This window comes from Myotis lucifugus, unplaced genomic scaffold (assembly GCF_000147115.1).
Source record: "Myotis lucifugus unplaced genomic scaffold, Myoluc2.0 scaffold_737, whole genome shotgun sequence".
Classification (NCBI taxonomy): domain Eukaryota; kingdom Metazoa; phylum Chordata; class Mammalia; order Chiroptera; family Vespertilionidae; genus Myotis; species Myotis lucifugus.
The window spans coordinates 144,162-161,331 of NW_005871785.1; the positions used below are offsets into that span (position 1 = coordinate 144,162).

Sequence of the window (17,170 nt, forward strand, 5' to 3'; positions counted from 1 at the left end):
TATATTTTAAAAAAACACAAATCCCAGGCCCTGGCCGGTATGGCTCAGATGATTGGGCATCATCCTGTGCACCAGAAGGTTGCCAGTTCTATTCCCAGTCAGGGCACATGCCCAAGTGGTGGGCTAGATCCCGGTAGGAGGTGTGCAGGAGGCAGCTGATCAATGTTTTGCTCTCACATCAAATTTTCTGTTTCTCTTTCTCTCCCTCTCCCTTCCTCTCTCTAAAAATCAATTTAAAAAATTAAATTAAAAAAAATACCCACACACATCCTAGGTACATTTCAATATAGGTAGCACCTTTCAAAATTACACTAGCACGGAGGGAGCCTTTATCCCAGTAATTCTGCCTCCAGGAATTCAGCCGACAGAGATGACCCTGCAGGTGATGCTTTGCAGTATTATTAGAGCATGAGACTGGTCACCACCAAATGTCATCATCTGTCAGGTACCATCAGAATGTATCATCCACGCTGTGGGCCTTCTAAGGGTGACAGGAGGCCCTGCTAATGATACTGACACCACGGCGGTGGACTAGGATTTCCACGTGCACCTCTGCCAAGTGAATGGGCACATTCAGGGTGACAGCAGCCCCATCACTAAGGTCTCTGAGTGATTACGATGAGCTCACTTCCCCGATGACCCACCAGGGACACTTGGCATAAGCAAGAAATGAGCCTCTGGGACAGGTCACTGAGTGGCAGGGCTGTTTGTCACACAGTGGGTCCTAAGCCATTCTGACTGATAGAGGCCAGGTCACACGGTCAGGACCAGGGCTGAATGGGCTTGCACGAAGCCAGGAGGCCAAGGGGCCCTAGAGGTAGCCCGCCCAGACTCTATGCTGACTGAGCGGCCCTGCATGGCCACCCAGCTGCCCTACTGGAAGGGGGCACAGAGTGCTGGTCCAGGCCACCTCGCCCAAGTTGTGTGCCTCTGCTCCCACTTACTGAGCACCTGCCACATGCTGAGCCCTGTTCTGAGCATTCCCTGAGCACTGATGCAGCTAATCTTCCTATGAACCACAGAGAAAAGCATGTCTGTGATCCCGCTTTGCAAATAAGGAAACTGAGGCATAGGGCAGCTGAATCACTTCCTCCGTGACTGCTGGGACCCCACATCTTGGCTCTCCTTTCATGTCTCTTTTCTCCATCCTTGCCGCCCCCTTGGCCCCCTCACTTGTTCACACAATGTACCATTCTCCTGCCAATAGCGCCTAATGCACCTTCAGCTAAGACACATAAGGAGACATGTGCAAGAGAAACACAAACCACAGAACATGAGCAAACCCAAACTTCCCTAAAACCTTCAACAGCAACCCCATGCCTCCATCCAGGATAAAGGCCACAACATACATGCATGATGAGTGGGTGATAGGAAGGAAATAATTGTGGCAAAATGTTGGGGTTCCTTTCTTTTTTTATTAATATATTTTTACTGATTTCAGAGATGTAGAAGGAGAAATAAACGCATCAATGATGAGAGAGAATAATCCATTGGCTGCCTCCTGCACACCCCCTACTGGGGATCAAGCCCACAACCCCAGGATGTGCCCTGACCAGGAATTGAACCATAACCTGGTTCATAGGTTGATGCTCAATCACTGAGCCATATCAGCCAGGCGTTAGGGTTCATTTCTTCAATCAAAGACAGAGGCCAGGTCCCCTAAACTTTTCCTTTCTACTGGTTCAGGCATTTGGGGCCTCTTGGGTGGACCCTACTCCCTCCAGTGCAGCCTGATGGGGCAGGAGGGGCAGGGCCTGGCAGGGCCCCATGGCTAATCCCCTTAGTCAGTAATCTTCTACACAGAAGCATTCCCGTGGCTCAGGCTGAGTCCAGCTGGCAGCAGCAGGAAAATCCCCAGTGGGGTCTCGGCCTGTTCTCACATGTGGTGACATGCGACTTGGTCAAGGTGGCAGGATTTGGGGACAGAAAGCCTAGCGGCCCAAGACCCCCCTTAGAACCTGGGCCTTCCCATCTGTAAACAGCCAGGTCAAGCAGATGTCAGTTAAAGAACGCTGCCGGGGGCTGCAGGCCTCTCACCTATTTCTGCCCCCCTGAATCCTTGGGGCCCCACTGCCCTCATCTTTAGAGGAAAAACCAAGGTGAAAAGCAGGGACCTCACTTGCTCTGAGGCATGCTGTCCAAGGTCAAGGCAGGGTCTACCCAGGTCAAGGCCCAGGCCACCCTGCCAGGTCAGTAAGGCTCCACATGCCTTGGGGGCCCCTGAACAGCACCCCCTCCTCCCTACTCCTCTCACATCAGTGCAAGCTCAGCCCTCCTAAGACCTGCTCCTTCCTGGGCCCTCCCCACCCCGCCACCAACTCCAGGGCACACAAAACCCTCCTGGGTTCCTCATCTCCCTCACCTCCCTCTACCCCCATCCAGCCGCCCCACAACCCCTCAGCACCGTCCCCACCAAGCAGCCAGAGCGTGCTCCGCAAAAATGACTCAGTGCATACTGCCCTGCTTCAACCTCCCAGCACCACCAACTAAACTCAGAACAAAACCGAGGCACAGAGGCAGAGCCATGGTCTCCGGCCCCAAGTGGCGGGCCCTGCCTATCAGCTCCTGCCCCACACACTGACTGAGCGCCCTTGCTCAGAGGAATCACACTCATTTTGGCCGCAGGGCCCCTTTGCATGCTCCCTCTGCCTGAAAGCTCCACCCTCAGCTGCTGTTTCTCACTCGAGTCACCTCCTCTCCTGACTCCTACAGCAGGCCCCTGTCACTCATACTGCCACACGTTTCACTTCCCCCTGCACACTCACCACTCTCCAGCATGGTTTTTCTCAGGAGTCAGCAAACATTTTCCGTAAAGGATCAGACTGAATATTTTCCACACTGCAGGCTATACGGTCTCTGTCTTGAAACGCACTTTTGCCATTGTAGCGTGAAAGCCGAATAGACAACATGTGAGCGAATGGGCGTGTCTGTGTTCCAATGAAACCAGCTGCGGACTTGTCCGGGGGGCCACAGAGTGTGGTCCCTGGTCTTATCTGAGAGGCCACCAATCTGAGAGGCCAGAGGGCAACGAAGGAATCCCCCTGGTCACTGATATGACTGACCGAGGCACCTAGAACCCCACATGGCCCACAGTAGGTGCTTGATAAATATTCAATAAGCATTGTTCAAGGACCCAGAGGCAACTGCACGTCCTCACATGCTCTGAGTCCCACAGCCAACTCCAGCTTGTGCCAGGCTCTGCAGGAAGCAGTTTATGACGTGCAGTTCGTTCCCTCTGACTCACGTGTGGTCCCGAGGAGGGAAAATCGCAGTGCTCACAGGGAGCCGACTACATGCCAGGCACCCTTCTCAGACCTCTGTACGCCAATTCACTTGGTCGAGACCTATGAGCAAAGCAGTCATCACGCCCATTTCACAGACAGAGACACTGAGGCGGAGTGTCCCCAACTGGTAAAGGTGGTCCAACTCCCAAGGCCTCTCCACGGAGCAGATCGAGGCTGCCAGTCCAAGTCACTTCTGTTGCATTCCTAGAAAGTGGCCAGGGCGGAATTCAAACTGAGAGCTTTCTGTCTCCTAAGAACACAGCTCACTCAACGAGGGATGTTGCAATCCCTGATTACCATAAGGTCACAACTTCAGAGGAGGCCTCCAAAGATGACACCCGCCCCACCCCAGGCACACTGACCCCCCACTGTTCTTCGAGCACACCAGGCCTTTGCTTGAACTGTGCTGTCTTCCTACCCTCTCCCAGGCCTCCCTCAAATATCAAGGGAAGCCTCACTGAGGAGGAGGTATTTCAGCAAAAACTTGAAAGAGCCAAGGAAGCAAATGACAGATAAGGAGGATGAGTTTTCTAGGCAAAGGGCATAGCCTTTGAAAAGGCCGTGGGGCAGCACTATGCCTGGTGCCTTAGAGAAACAGCGAGCCCTATGTGGCTGCAGCAGAGTGAGCACAGGTGAGAGAGGGAGAGGAGGCCGGGGAGGGGACAGGGGCATGCTGTACAGAACCTTGTGAACCATGGGCAGGACTTCTACCTGGAGGAAGCTTAGGAGTCCTGGAGGGTTGTGGGCAGACAAGGAACGGGACCTGACTCCGTTTTTAATGGGAGCCTTCTGGAGTGGGCTGTAGGGAGCATATGAAGGGACGGAGGACTAGGCCAGCGATGGATGGGGGCTGGACCAGGTGGAGGCAGAGGAGGGGAAGTGGGTAGATGCTGGGTCCATTTTGAAGGCTGAGCTGACATAATTTGCTAACAGATTAGATGTGGGAGGAGTTGGGAGGTCTGGGAAGAAGTCGACTGTTCTGAGATATCATGGGAACGGGAAGGACAGGAGGGAAATGGCTCCGAAACAGCAGACCACAGCTCAGCCCCAAAGCCCACAGGCTGCTCATAGGCCCCACAGTGGGCTGTGAATGTGTCCAAGCCCCAGGAACCAGGTGCCCCACACAACTCCTAAAACCCAGTGGAGAGCCCCATCAGGCCTTCTCTGGACCAGGACTTGGGAGCCCAGGCGTTTAAAGTAACCAGATTCTAAATACCAAGATACGTTTCACCTCCCATCAGATTGGCCAAAATGACAGAGGCTGATAACATCCGAAGCTGGCAGCACTGTGGGGAGACAGGCTCTCTTGGCCCCGCCACACCTTCCTGGAAAGCCATCGCGTATCTGATAGTCATTTTTCAATTGCTAGCCCCTGCCCAGCCATTCCAAGGTGGGACTCCACCTTCTAGGAACTGAAGCACCCGCGTTCAAAGGCAAGACATTTACTGCTTGTAACAGCAAAAGGCAACTCCAGAAATAATCTGAATGTCCCTCAGCAGGAGGCTGGTGAATCAGCAGTGGCTGGTGCCTACAGCAGCTGTTGCTAACATTCATCAAGCACCCTCATCCCATTTTATAGAGGGGGACACTGAGGGCTCAGAGAGATCAAAGCATTTGCTCTTCAGTGGAACCCAGGCAGCTAACTCAGGGATTCCCACCCTCTTAACCACGGCACATTATTCTTCCTCTCTGGAAAAAATAATTGATACCAACATGGGGGGAAAAATCCAAACTATTACGGACAAAAAGCAAGCAACTTACAGAGTAATAGGTATAGTACAGCGGCTCCAGGGGACACTGGGCCATGTCTGGGACATCTGTAATTGTCACAACTGGGGGGATGAGCTCCTGGCATCAGGTGTGTGGGGGCCAGGGATGCTGCTCAACACCCTCCAGTGCCCAGGACAGCCGCCCCAAAACAATAAATTTTCTGGCCCCAAAAGTCAATAGTGCCAAGGAAAGAGACCCCGGTGTAGCATGAACCATCCTGGTGAAGAATGTGCAGACCTGTCTATGTGTTTATATAACTGTACAGCAATAGGAAAAGGGAGGACAGCTCTTACCCAAACTTCACAGAACTTAGGTCATGAAAAGTGGGTTTGGAGGGGAGAGGCAGTCCTTTAAAGAGAGTAAAATCAAGATTAGCTGGGAGAGGCAGATATCTGTGGATTTCGGTGACAGGCAGGGAGGGCCAGCCCATATCTTCCTGGCCCCATGCTCAGACCCAGCCACAGCCCATAGCTGGGATTGGATCTGTCCCTAATCAGCTGACCTAACCCCTGATAAGACAAATGTCTGCTCCGTAGCTTTCCAGTGCTCTGGGGCTATTTTGTCTCTGACCAGCCAGGCCAGGGGGCTGACAGCAGAGGTCAGGGTGCTGAGAAAGGACCTCGCTGGGGCCCTCCACCTAGCCAGGCAAGGACACTGGCTGAACGAAGGCGGGGCGACCGGATGGTCGGAAGGAAACAGGTCATCCACCAGGCAGTTCCAGATGGCAGTGGCAAAGGAAGCAGTGGGAGTCTTCCAGAGCCCAGGATGCTCACTCTGGCTCTCTCTTCAGACACTTCTCCCAGCTCCCAGGCAGTGCAGCATCTCCCTGCCTGCCAAGAAAGCTTTTGGAGGCCCAGGGGAGGAGGAGGATGGATGCCCATGGGGGTGTCTAGAGGGCTCCACCCATAAAGGCTACAAGGGAGGAGCAAAGCGTTCTTTGGATCAGGAAACTTCCTATTTGGGAGCTTATGACCTCAACTGAGAAGGAACCGCAGTGGCTCGGCTCTGTACTCCGCCCCAGGTAAAGGGGGCCTGTAGCTGGTGGGGCGACCTGGCTCCCCACACCTGCTCTGCGGGAGGGTAAGAAAGGCAGGCCAAGGAGAGGGGCAACCAGGAGGCAGTGGTCCTCCAATGGCGACAGCAGACCCCCAGTGTCCAGGGAAAAGGCTTAGAGGGGCCTACCCTTCCGCGTCTACTTCAAGAGCCCCAGCTCTGAAAATGCCTGGAGATGTCAAGCCCTGAGCCCCCTCCTGTGAGAGGGAGGTAAACTGAGGCCCAGCAAGGGAAGAAATGGCCACTTTCACAAAAAGAGAAGAGATGGTGGGGAGGCAGACCCAGAAGGCCAGAGACCTCCCTCCTCCACCCCAGCTGCCCCAGGCCTTTCCGACCAGTAAGATCTGCCCATAGGCTGACCGCCTGCGAGGGGAAGCGGCGAGGTCAGGAAGCTGACACCGGCAAGGCGTGCAGCCCCGAAGGTGGGTCCAGGCAGGAGGGCACATCTGGCACAGTGTCACCCCATGTCCTGCCCCACCTTGGAGACAGGGCCCCCTCCCCGGAAAGGGGGGTGCTTCATCACTCCACACACGCAGAGCAGCCCCCTCCCAACAAGACAGGAAGGCGGCCGTCCCCGAGCGCCCTCGGCAGGAGGCGGAACACTCACCCGCCGCGCGCCCCAAGGGGGGGTTTCACCGCCCCAGAGACGAGGACCGGTCTCCCGCACGCTTCCAAGCAGGATGCTCCACCCATGGCCTCTCAGAATGGGGCCCCGCACCCAATGCCGCCCCCAGTCCGCGTCCCCCCCCAGGGATCCCGGGAATAGGCGACGCCACTCCGAGCCCCCAGGCGGGGGTCCCACCTCCCTCGGGCCCAGGGCAAGTCCCCCGGCCCAGTCGGGGGGCGTTCCATGCCCCCCCGCACCCCGGAGTGGAACGTTCCGGTCTCCCTGCCGCGGGTCTCGGCGCCCCTCCGGCACTCGGACGGGTCCACTGGGCCCCGGCGGGGGCGGCAGGCGGGTCCACTCGGGTGCATATCGGGACGCGAGGTCCGGAACCGTTACCTGCCACCGCGCCGCTCTCCGCGGACCAGGTCGCCTCCGAGGTCACGGTCCCCCCCTCGGCGCTCTCCGCCTCCTCCGGCACTTCCAGCTCCATGGCCGCGCGCGCGCGCGCGCGGACCCGCTAGCGAGCGGGCGGCCGGAGGGTAGGACTCGAGGTGCGGCCGCCGCCGCGGAACAACAACCGCCGCCGACCGGAGGATCGAGGGAGGGAGCCGAGCCCAGGGAGCAGGAGGAGGGCCGGGGACGCGGCCAGGCGCTACGCCAGCGCGCACGGCGCGCACCGCCAATCGGAGCTCGGGGGCGGGGCCTGAGTGCGTCCCAAACCCCGGAGCGCCTCGAGCGCCCCCACGCGCCCAGGGTGTGGAAGGGCAGCGCATTCCAGTCACTTCACATTGTAATGGTAGTAATATATATGGAAAGAAATAATACTTACAACTAATAAATTATTTATTACCATACTATAAATAACACAATATTGTGTTAAATATTTTAATATAAATAGTAATTATGATAACGTTTAATTTTCATTATGCACGATGTAAAATTATATGGATTATGATATTACTAAATAAAATTAACATATTATATAAGTAGTATTAATGTCTAATGTAGAAATGTTACATATAACATTATTTATAATATAATGATAAATATACATAATAATATTACTAAATGCTAGTCTCAGTGCCAAAGCCTTTGACATGCAAAATCTCCATAAGTTAGGGACTTGTTTTTCACTATTAGTATATTCCCAATATCTAACCTTATACCTAGAAAACAATAATTATTGTATAATACTGATCAAGCCGATAAAATCTATTGTCATTCCCATTTTGCACATGAGAATTACACAAAGAACCATGCTGTCAATCAGTGTATTTATGTATGAAGAATAATTGTATCACTGTTGTTATTAAAGTCTAATGGTGAATTTATTTGTGATATGACTAGACGGTTGTTAATTGTGAGGTCATGATTTGAGGAGTAATAAATGCTGCTGTCAATAGTTTTCTTCATAACTAATGATTTCTGCTGTGGGGAGTGGCTGGGGTGTAGGTGGGGGACCCAGACGTCCTGCTAGTGAAGGACGGGAGCTGGGATGTTTCACTCGGGCCTGCCTGACTCCAGAGACATAGTCCCTCATCACTGTCTGGGGTGCTGGGGAGACATCACCCTGGAGTTTGGTAGAGATGCAGAATCTTGTACCCCACCCACCTCAGACCTCCTGCATCAGAAACTCCTGGAGTGGGACTCCACCTAGGTTTCAATGAGTCCCATAAGGCAATGTGCATGCCTGAGAGTTTGAGAAGCACTTGTTCACACAACTGGGGAAGGGCTGGGGGTTGGATTAGTGATAAGGATCATGAAAATGAAATTTAAATTTTTTTTTCAGGTTTGATTCTGAACCTCTCCTGGTGGGAAGTCAATACTAAAACTGAAAAATCAAGAAGTGGCAAAACAGGCATTATTTAGAGATGAAGAAATGAATGTCAGCATAATTTAACTTAAACTAAGAGGACAGCCCCTCTGGGAAGGGAGAAATTGTGGGATGACGATGCCACTGCTAATTTTAACAAACCTGAAATAGAATTCGACTCTTTAAAGCACACGTGTGTATAAACTTTAGTTTTTAAAAAATGAATATGTAAAGAGAAAAAACCAAGCTGGTGCAAGGGTGGGGGACGGGGTGGGAGGGAACAGCAGAGGAGGCAGGGAATGGAGAGGAGGGAGGGGCCGGGGTCTGGGTGGGGCAGCGGCTTCTGGTCCTCCTGATTCATCCTCCCACGTCCCTGCTCCCTTATTATACCCTTATTATTTTTTTATTATTTATTGGTTTTTAGAGAGAGGAAGAGAGAGACGTTGACTTGTTCCACCTATTTATGCTTTCACTGGTTGCTTCTTGCATATGCCCTCACCAGAGATCAAACCCCCGACTTTGGCGAATGGGGAGGACGCTCCAAGCAACTGAACTACCCAGCCACTTTTCCGGTTTTACAAGATGGAAAACTGAGGCTGCCGGCTGGGGCCAATTGCCTGGTTTCTGGCGCCCCCTCGTGGTCATATATGCTATTAGCATCAACGCTAGGTACCAGCTAGGAGGGGCCCTTGTGTCTCCCCTCCCCCTCCCCATATTCCATTCATTCGTTCGTTCGTTCATGCATGCATGCATTCATTCATGCCACAAACACTTATTGAGCACCGCCTGTGTACCAGGCACTGTTCTAGGCCACGGGGATACAGGAATGAGCAAGACAAAATCCCTGACCTCAATAAGGTGACATTCTAGAAGAGATAGATAAACAAGCACAAGACAGAAGATAGTTTCAGCTGCTAATAAACTCTTTGAAAATAACACAGATGTGACTATAGAATGTGATCGAAAAGGACAGGCTCAATATCTATTATGCGTTAAGCACCTATTCCAGCGCGGCCCAAGAACTACAACGCAAGCCAATGTAATGGCCAATTTTTTAGATTTTATTTATTGATTGATTTCAGAGGGACAGAGATAGCCATTTGTTGTTCCATCTGCTTATGCAGTCATTGGTTGATTCTTGTATGTGCCCCGATCAGGGATTGAACCTCCAACCTTGGTATATTGGGAGGACGCTCTAACCAACAGAGCCAAGACAATACAAGCCAATTTAAATGTAAAATCTTAACCGTTAGCCCTAGCTGGTTTGGCTCAGTGGTTGGAGAGCTGGCCCTCGGACTTAAGGATCATGGGTTCGATTCAGGTCAAGGGCACCTACCTTGGTTGCAGGCTCGATCCCTGGCCCAGTTGAGGTGCGTGCAGGAGGCAACCGCTCAATGTGTCTCTCACACAGTGATGTTTCTCTCTGTGTGTCTCGCCCCCTCCCTTCCACTCTCTCTGAAAATCAATGGGGGAAACAATATCCTTGCCCTAGACAGTTTAGCTCAGTGGATAGAGCATCAGCCTGTGGACTGAAGGGTCCCAGGTTCGATTCTGGCCAAGGGCACATGCCGGGATTGCAGGCTCAATCCCCAGGAGGGGGCAGCTGATCAATGATTCTCTCTCTCATCATGCTTCTGTCTCTCTCCCTCTCTCTTCCTCTCTGAAATAAATAAAGATATATTGAAAAAATATATATCCTTGGGTGAGGATTAACAAAAAAATGAAATCTTAGATGTTATTTAAAATTTTCCACTAACCACAATATAAAAAGCAAAATAGAAAGTGGTAAGATTAGTTTAATCACATGTCTCATTTAACCCAACATATGCAAAATATCATTGCAACATAGAGTGGATATTAAAAATAACAACTCTGTGGTACATTTACACTGTGGAATACTATGCAGCAGTAAAAAAGGAGGATCTCTTACCCTTTGAGACAGCATGGAGGGAGGGACCTGAAGACTATCATTATGCTAAGTGAAATAAACCAGTCAGAGAAAGACGAGTATCACATGACATCATTCATATGTGGAATCTAATGAATAAAATAAACTGAAGAAAAAAATAGATCCAGAGACATAGAACCATGGAACAGACTGTTGAATCTCAGAGGGAAGGTGGGGGTGGGTGTGTGCGCGGAGAAAAAAATCAACCAAAGAACTTGTATGCATATAAGCATACTCCATGGACACAGACAATAGTGTGGTGAAGGCCTGGGGCAGGGGGTGGGGGCCAGCTAGAAGGGGGTCAATGAGGAGAAAAGGGGGACATATGTAATACTTTCAACAATAAAGATTTTTTTAAAGTACCATGTAAAAATATAACGAGCCCAACCAGTGTGGCTCAATGGTTGAGTGTCGACCCACGAATCAAGAAATCACAGGTTCGATTCCCGTTCAGGGCACATGACCAAGTTGCGGGCTCCATTGCCAGTTGGAGGCGTGCAGAGGCAGCCCAACAATGTTTCTCTCTCTCTAACCGTCTCCCTTCCTCTCTAAAATCAATAAAACCGTATTTTTTAAAAATAACAAGCTATTTTACATTCTTTTGGGAGTACCGCGTCTCCCAAATCTGGTGTGTTTTTCATATTTAACCACATCTCATGCATTGGGATCAGTCACCTGTGCGTAGTATCTAGAAGATGTGGACCTACTGTGTGCCCTGTCCTGTTTTAAGCACTTTATGGACACTTATTCATTTACTCACCCTTCGAAACTCCCCTAGAAAGTAGATGCTAGTGTTTCCCCTATTTTTTAGATGAGGTAACTGAGGAGACCCAAAGCTACCCAGCTGGGAAATGACGGAAGCTTCTTGGCACAGGAATCTGGCTGTTCACTTCGTAGCACAGGAGCAGAATTTGCTCTCAGATCGGCAGGGCAGGAAGGAGCCAGCCCTGCCACAATTCCTGAGATGGCACTCGTGGTGGAAGGCACGGCAAATGCAAAGGCTTGGCGGTTCCCGCTGCAAAGAGAGCAGAGGGGAGAGGGAGGGGGCCAGGAGGAGTTTCATTCTTTTATTTCTTAGTTGATTCATTAAACCTTTCCCCAGGACCAGCCTATATGTGCTGGCCCCAGTGCTGCTGTCAGCAAGCGGCCCAGGGGTGAATGGCCCAAGCAGGGCAGGACCCGGTGTCCCTGGCCTCTGGGCGAGCAGGGGTTAAGGCCAGCTGCTCCCACGTGAGAGCACCTTACGACAGAGCCACACACCCAGCCAGCCTCCCTGTCTCGCTCATACTGCCAGTTCGCCTGTGCATGTCGCATGTTGCCCTGCTGGTTCCACCTGGCACGGGACCCGCCAGCCTACAGCTGCCACAAGCGAGGAAAAGTTGAGCAAACAGGTGGGGAGGACAGAGCTCAAACCTCAGGTTCCCTCCCCACCCCCATGCCAGGCGGGCACCCAAGCCCAGGCTCCTGCTGCCTGCCCAGAGGCCTCTCAGCCTCCTAGACAGGTAAGTCCCGCTCTGCCCGTCATCCCGGGGCCATTGCTGGGGCCGGACTCCCCACCACGGGGACCTGGGACCCCCGCTCCCCTTCCCGCAGCTCCCCCGAAAGCAGGAAGCTGACACTCCTGCGTGGGCACTGACATAGTTTCTACAGGATTATCTGGCTGGCAGCTCCTGCCCCTGGCAGTCAGCCCAGGACGCCAGAGCCAGAGACCTAAAAGGGTCATTGTTGGCCCAGGTGGTGCCAGGGGGCCGAGGGGGCACGGGTTGGTCTCTCTGATCCTCCAAACGAAGGACGGGAAGTCGGGCAGGGAGGTGGCAGGCGGGGCAGCCTGGCACCTGGTCAATGTGGGGGCCTCTTCTGAGAATTGCACGGGCCTCCCACCACCGCTGGCACCTGCAGGAGCTGGGGAGACAGGTCCTGGGGTCGCCTTACCTTGCTTCTCCTGAAGGTGAAATGCAGGAGGGGGTGGGGGCAGGCAAATGGTTGTCACAACAGTCCGCAGAGCAGGCTGTGGGCAAGGAGCCAGGATGGTCTTTGGGCGTAGAACCTGGAGAGGAGAGGGGATGGGTGGCAAGACATTTTTCTGGGTCATTTGCTCCCAGACGTGCAGGACAATAGGAGCTTCCTGAGAGCCAGTGTCTGATCGCACCTCAAATCTCTTTGTCCGGGACCAAGTGGGTCCCTTGGGGCTGGGAAGGCATAGGCATCTGAGACGCGGGGCACAGCGTGGGCCTGGCATTTGGGATCACCCCAGGGCAGCATGGTCATGGAGCCCCAGGGAGCGGGGAGGCTTGAGATTTGGGGGGTTGTGGGATTGTGAGGGAGATGTTTCGCTGAGACAGCCTCCAGCCATTTCTCCTATCTGGATCTCAGTTTTCCAGTCTGTAAAGTGGGTATAAGAGCCACCAGATAGCAGGGCTGCTGAGAACACACATCACAGGGTCAGCACTCGATGCTAGTTGTGTGGGGATTGCGGGAAAAGGTGTCTCACTCAAAATCAGACCTCAGGCCAGCCACTTTCCTGTTTTATTCTTTTTTGGGGTACCGCACTTCCAAATCTGGTGTGTTTTTTATACTTAGCCCTGGCTCAGAGAGGGGCAGCCACTTGTCCAGGGCTGCACAGCAAAGTTTGGCTGTCAGGCAGATAGGAGTCAAAATGTAGAGAGCAGGAAGGTCCAGGGGCTGCCCATGCCCCCTGACCGACGTCCCAGGCTCAACATCTTATGAATTTCCGCCTCCCTGGCTCAGTGCTTCCATGAGGCCCTGAGTTCTGGGGAAAGTTCACTTTCTAGTACGGGTTTCTGTTCTTCCTCCTCGTCCTGGTCCGATGCCAGAGGAGCAGTGTTTGCTCAGGGTGGAGTCTGACACTCTTTGGAATGGACTGAGGTTCATTCGTGGGAGATGTGAATGGGAGGAGGAAGTGCCCAGGGACTGGACCGGAATGTATGGAGCACCGACTGTGTGCGGGCGCTGTTCTGGGCTTTGGGGATCCAGGAAAGGTCCCTGATCTTGTGGGCTTGTATTTTGGCGGAGAAAGACAGAGAAGAGACATAATAAGGAAGTAAACTATCCTAAATTGTATCCTGAGTCAGAGAGCGGTCAGTTTCACAGGAAAAAAAGAAGTAAAAGAAGTTCGAGAAATAGGAATGAAATAGACAGGAAGACATTTTATAATCTTAACTAAAGATTAGGGAGGGCCCACTTGATAAGACTTGAAGGAAGTACTTGGGGGCATTGGAAGCAGAGGTGACGTCAGGTGTAAAGGCCCCAGGGCAGGTGGTTGGAGGACAGTGAGCGAGGGGGAGAGTGGGAGGAGGGGAGGGCAGGAAGGGGATGGGGCAGGTCGTGTGGGTCCTTGGGGAGGACTTGGGCTTTTCCTGGAGGGCTGTGGGCAGAGGATGGACCAGACCTGACTCAGGTGCTCACAGGTGCCCTCTGGTGGCTGCAGGGAGAACAGACTGTGACGGGAAAGGGCACAGACTGTGACAGGAAAGGGCAGGAGCGAGGGGGCCAGGGCTGAGTGGACTGGGTTGGTCCAGCTGGGCGAGGCAGAGGAGAGGGGAGAAGTGGGCAGATCCTGGAAAGACTTGGTAGAACTACAGCACAGCATATGCTGATGTTTGAGAAATAGATTGGGGTCCAGGGTGATTTGGAAGAAAGGAGGGAGAATGTTCTGGGGCTTGAAGATTTTAATGGTGAGTGGGACAAGTAACTGGGAGGTAGTTAGAAATATGAGGCGGGAGGCTTGGATGCTGGCGTGAGGCCTTTCGGTGTTATGGTGCTAAAGGATAGTTTTCCCCCAAAAAGGTAAAAACATGACTCTCATACTAATATGAAAACAAACAGGTGGGTTACGAGTTTGTTTAACGCAGTGGTCCTCAAACTACGGCCCGCGGGCCACATGCAAATACAAATATTGTATTTGTTCCCTTTTTGTTTTTTTTACTTCAAAATAAGATATGTGCAGTGTGCATAGGAATTTGTTTATAGTTTTTTTTAAACTATAGTCCGGCCCTCCAACGGTCTGAGGGACAGTGAACTGGCCCCCTGTTTAAAAAGTTTGAGGACCCCTGGTTTAACGCATTAATTAATGTGGGAACCAGGAAGAGTTTACAGCCTGTTCAAGAATGAGTGTAAAGAAAGAACACACACACACACAGGGCATCAAGAATGCTGAAATGAATTTACAAATCAATTCAAAACAGGTCAATAGTCCCAGGGCAATCATCTGTGATCCACAGGACAAAATCCATCTGCACTCCTCTGGACAAGACTCATTTGCAATAGCACCAGTTTCCTGCAATTTATACGCCTGTAAAATAGTTCATAGGTGACGAGAGGCATGGATTACTTGGGAGGGAGGGTATTGCCAGAATCTGGCATTAACCAGATGATCAATAAGTATGCTTTCAATGGATGCTAGGGAGCTATTGAATGTTCTTGAGCTAAAGCCACAGCTCATTCACTGCACATTCATTGGAGGGACTATTTGTTGAATATCTGCTCTCCCCGCTGGTCTGTGAGTTCTACTATTGTAGTATCCCCAGTGCCTAGAACAGTGCCTGGTATGCAGTAGGCACTAACAAACAAACAAACAACTCACCTACTATTCTGAACAGAGTAGGAAGGCCAGTGCTGTGAGAGGACAGATTTCAGGTTGGGCAGGTTCAGCCACAAAGCAGATAAGGACTGTCAACATGGGGGTTACAGGGGACCTTTAATGGGGATGGTCAGAGGGGAGTTGGCCTGGGGTCCTGTTGCGAGGCCAGACTGAAAACAGGGGCTGTAAGAAAGGTGTCAAGGGTCCGGGTCCTCCCCGGCTGCTGCACAGGACAGACCCTTGATACAGACAGATTTGGGGGCCCCCTCCAGTCCTGGGGACACCATAATCCACCTTGTCTTTTCCCACTGGGGCTTGTGTCCCTCCTCCTGGTCTGGAGTGGAGAGGGGAGCACAAGGAGCACACAGGCAAACCTTCCGCGCGCCTGCCACACGCCGGACGCACGAACATTTGAACCTTCCCAAGGATAGGACTCAAAGTCGGAACCAGGTCCCCATCACACAGATGGGGAAACTAAGGCAAGAGTCAGAGGGGTTGGGACTCATGCCAGGCTCAGCGACCCCCTTTCCACAGAGCTTCCTTTTAGAGCTTCGACATCTGAGCCCCCTCCAGCTGCACACCGTACTTTAAGCTCCTAGGAAGGTCTACAAGCCATCCTCACCTTCCCTTTCCTCCTACATCAAAGCGCTGTCACTAAGGGGCACCAGGACCCCACACTGCCATCCCCGGGGACATCATTGCTCAGTCCTCACACGCTCCCCGGGAGTCCGCCACACCCAGAATCTGCCCTTCCTCAAACCCCAGAGCCCCCCCACCCCTTCTCTCCCACACAGCCCAGTCAGGAGGAAAGCATCAGACCAGCCCAGGTGAGAGGCATTCTACCGAGTCCCGGGCCAGTCTGCTCCAGACGGGAAAGGCTGTGGGACGAGGGGAGTGGAGCCCAAGCTGGCTGAACGCACTGGGGATCCGGGGTGGGTCCCGGGGCAGAAACGGGATCTTAGTAGAACCTGTTACAACGTGGAGTTTACTTAATGGTGACTTGGCAATGTTGCTTTCTTAATTTTCACAAATATACCAATGTCATGTACAATGTTAATGTTGGGGGAAACCGGGTGAGGAGCATATGGGGACTCTCCGAATTATATCTACAACTTTTCTGTAAATTTAAAATAGTTCCAAAATAAAATGTTCATAAAAAAAGGGCGGGGGAAGCAACATCTAACAGGGCCTCCAGGTTTGGCCTCCCTAGCCCCCCTCTCCCCACCACAGTCAGCGCTCCCTCCAAGTAGCCACCAAAGGGCGCCTCTGAGCACCTAAGGAAGTCCCACCCTGGCCCCCACAATATGTCTTCCCCGCAGCAGCCACAAGACGGTGCCAGTGAGCACCTGAGGCAGGTCTTTCCAGTGTTCACGGATCTCCAGGGCTTCCATCTCCCTCTCAAAAAACAACAACACAAACCCAAATCTCAGAAGGCCCTGGGTGATCTGTCCCTGTCCCCTCCCTGCCCTGACCTCCTCACTAACCCTCTCCCCTCACTCTGCTCCAGCCATGCAGGCCTCTTCTCTGTTCTTCCAATATGCCAGGCATGGACCTACCCCAGGGCCTTTGCACACACTGTTCACGCCACCTAGAACACCTTCCCCCAGATCTCCCCAGGGCTCCCCCTCACCTCCTTCGGGTCTAACTGTTTCTCTGCCCAGGCGCCTCTCACCTAGGTCACTCTTACTAAACTCAGTTCTCATCTCATCTCGAGTGCTACCTCCTCAGAGAAGCTCGCCCTGAGCCCCCAGTCCAGGTCGTGTCTCCCTGCCAATGCTCTCAGAAGTCTAGGTTGTACTTTTTACTTACTTTTTTTGGTGATTTCATTATGGTCTACTTCCCCCGGGGATCCTGGGCTTTCTTTGGAGCAGGGACTGGGTTAGTGTTGTCAGTCCTGTGTGTACACAGTGGGCACTCAATAAATGCTGATGATTGAGCCATATCCCAGAGCTGCTTCAGGACATTCTTGGGTTCCGGTCTGACCTGTTAGGCCACAGATGACCTCAGCTTCTTGTAGCACACCGGCAAAGCAGCCTCCACCAGGAAGTTTCAAAGCCCAGGAACAAAGCCCCCAGGCTCCTACTCCTCCTGGCAG

General features: G+C 52.5%; 2 protein-coding genes and 1 long non-coding RNA gene across 9 annotated transcripts in view; 1 reads left to right on the forward strand and 2 right to left on the reverse strand.

Moving 5' to 3' along the window:
- PIP5K1C (phosphatidylinositol-4-phosphate 5-kinase type 1 gamma) overlaps nucleotides 1–7,351 on the reverse strand; it is a 55,018-nt gene extending 47,667 nt beyond the window's left edge. For 5 of the 7 annotated variants that reach the window (XR_002827016.1, XR_002827015.1, XR_002827014.1 and 2 more), the window contains exon 1: nucleotides 7,111–7,350. Coding sequence is in view for 4 of the 7 variants with exons in the window: in XM_006105934.3 (XP_006105996.1) it covers nucleotides 7,111–7,204 (94 nt within the window). In the remaining 3 variants the exon portion in view is untranslated. Of the gene's footprint in view, nucleotides 1–7,110 lie in introns of all 7 variants that reach the window. The other 2 variants (XM_006105932.3, XM_023746822.1) reach the window with 1 other exon arrangement.
- A 3,847-nt stretch (nucleotides 7,352–11,198) lies between these two features.
- LOC111823916 lies at nucleotides 11,199–17,014 on the reverse strand. Its single transcript, XR_002827017.1, has 3 exons — nucleotides 16,885–17,014; nucleotides 12,408–12,522; nucleotides 11,199–11,490 (listed from the first exon to the last, which is right to left on the reverse strand). It is a non-coding gene; the product is annotated as an uncharacterized LOC111823916 (long non-coding RNA).
- The window catches only part of TJP3 (tight junction protein 3), a 31,311-nt gene continuing 25,940 nt past the window's right edge, over nucleotides 11,800–17,170 (forward strand). The window contains exon 1 of the mRNA XM_014447984.2: nucleotides 11,800–11,977. The gene's annotated coding sequence lies outside the window, so the exon portion shown is untranslated. The remainder of the gene's footprint in view (nucleotides 11,978–17,170) is intronic.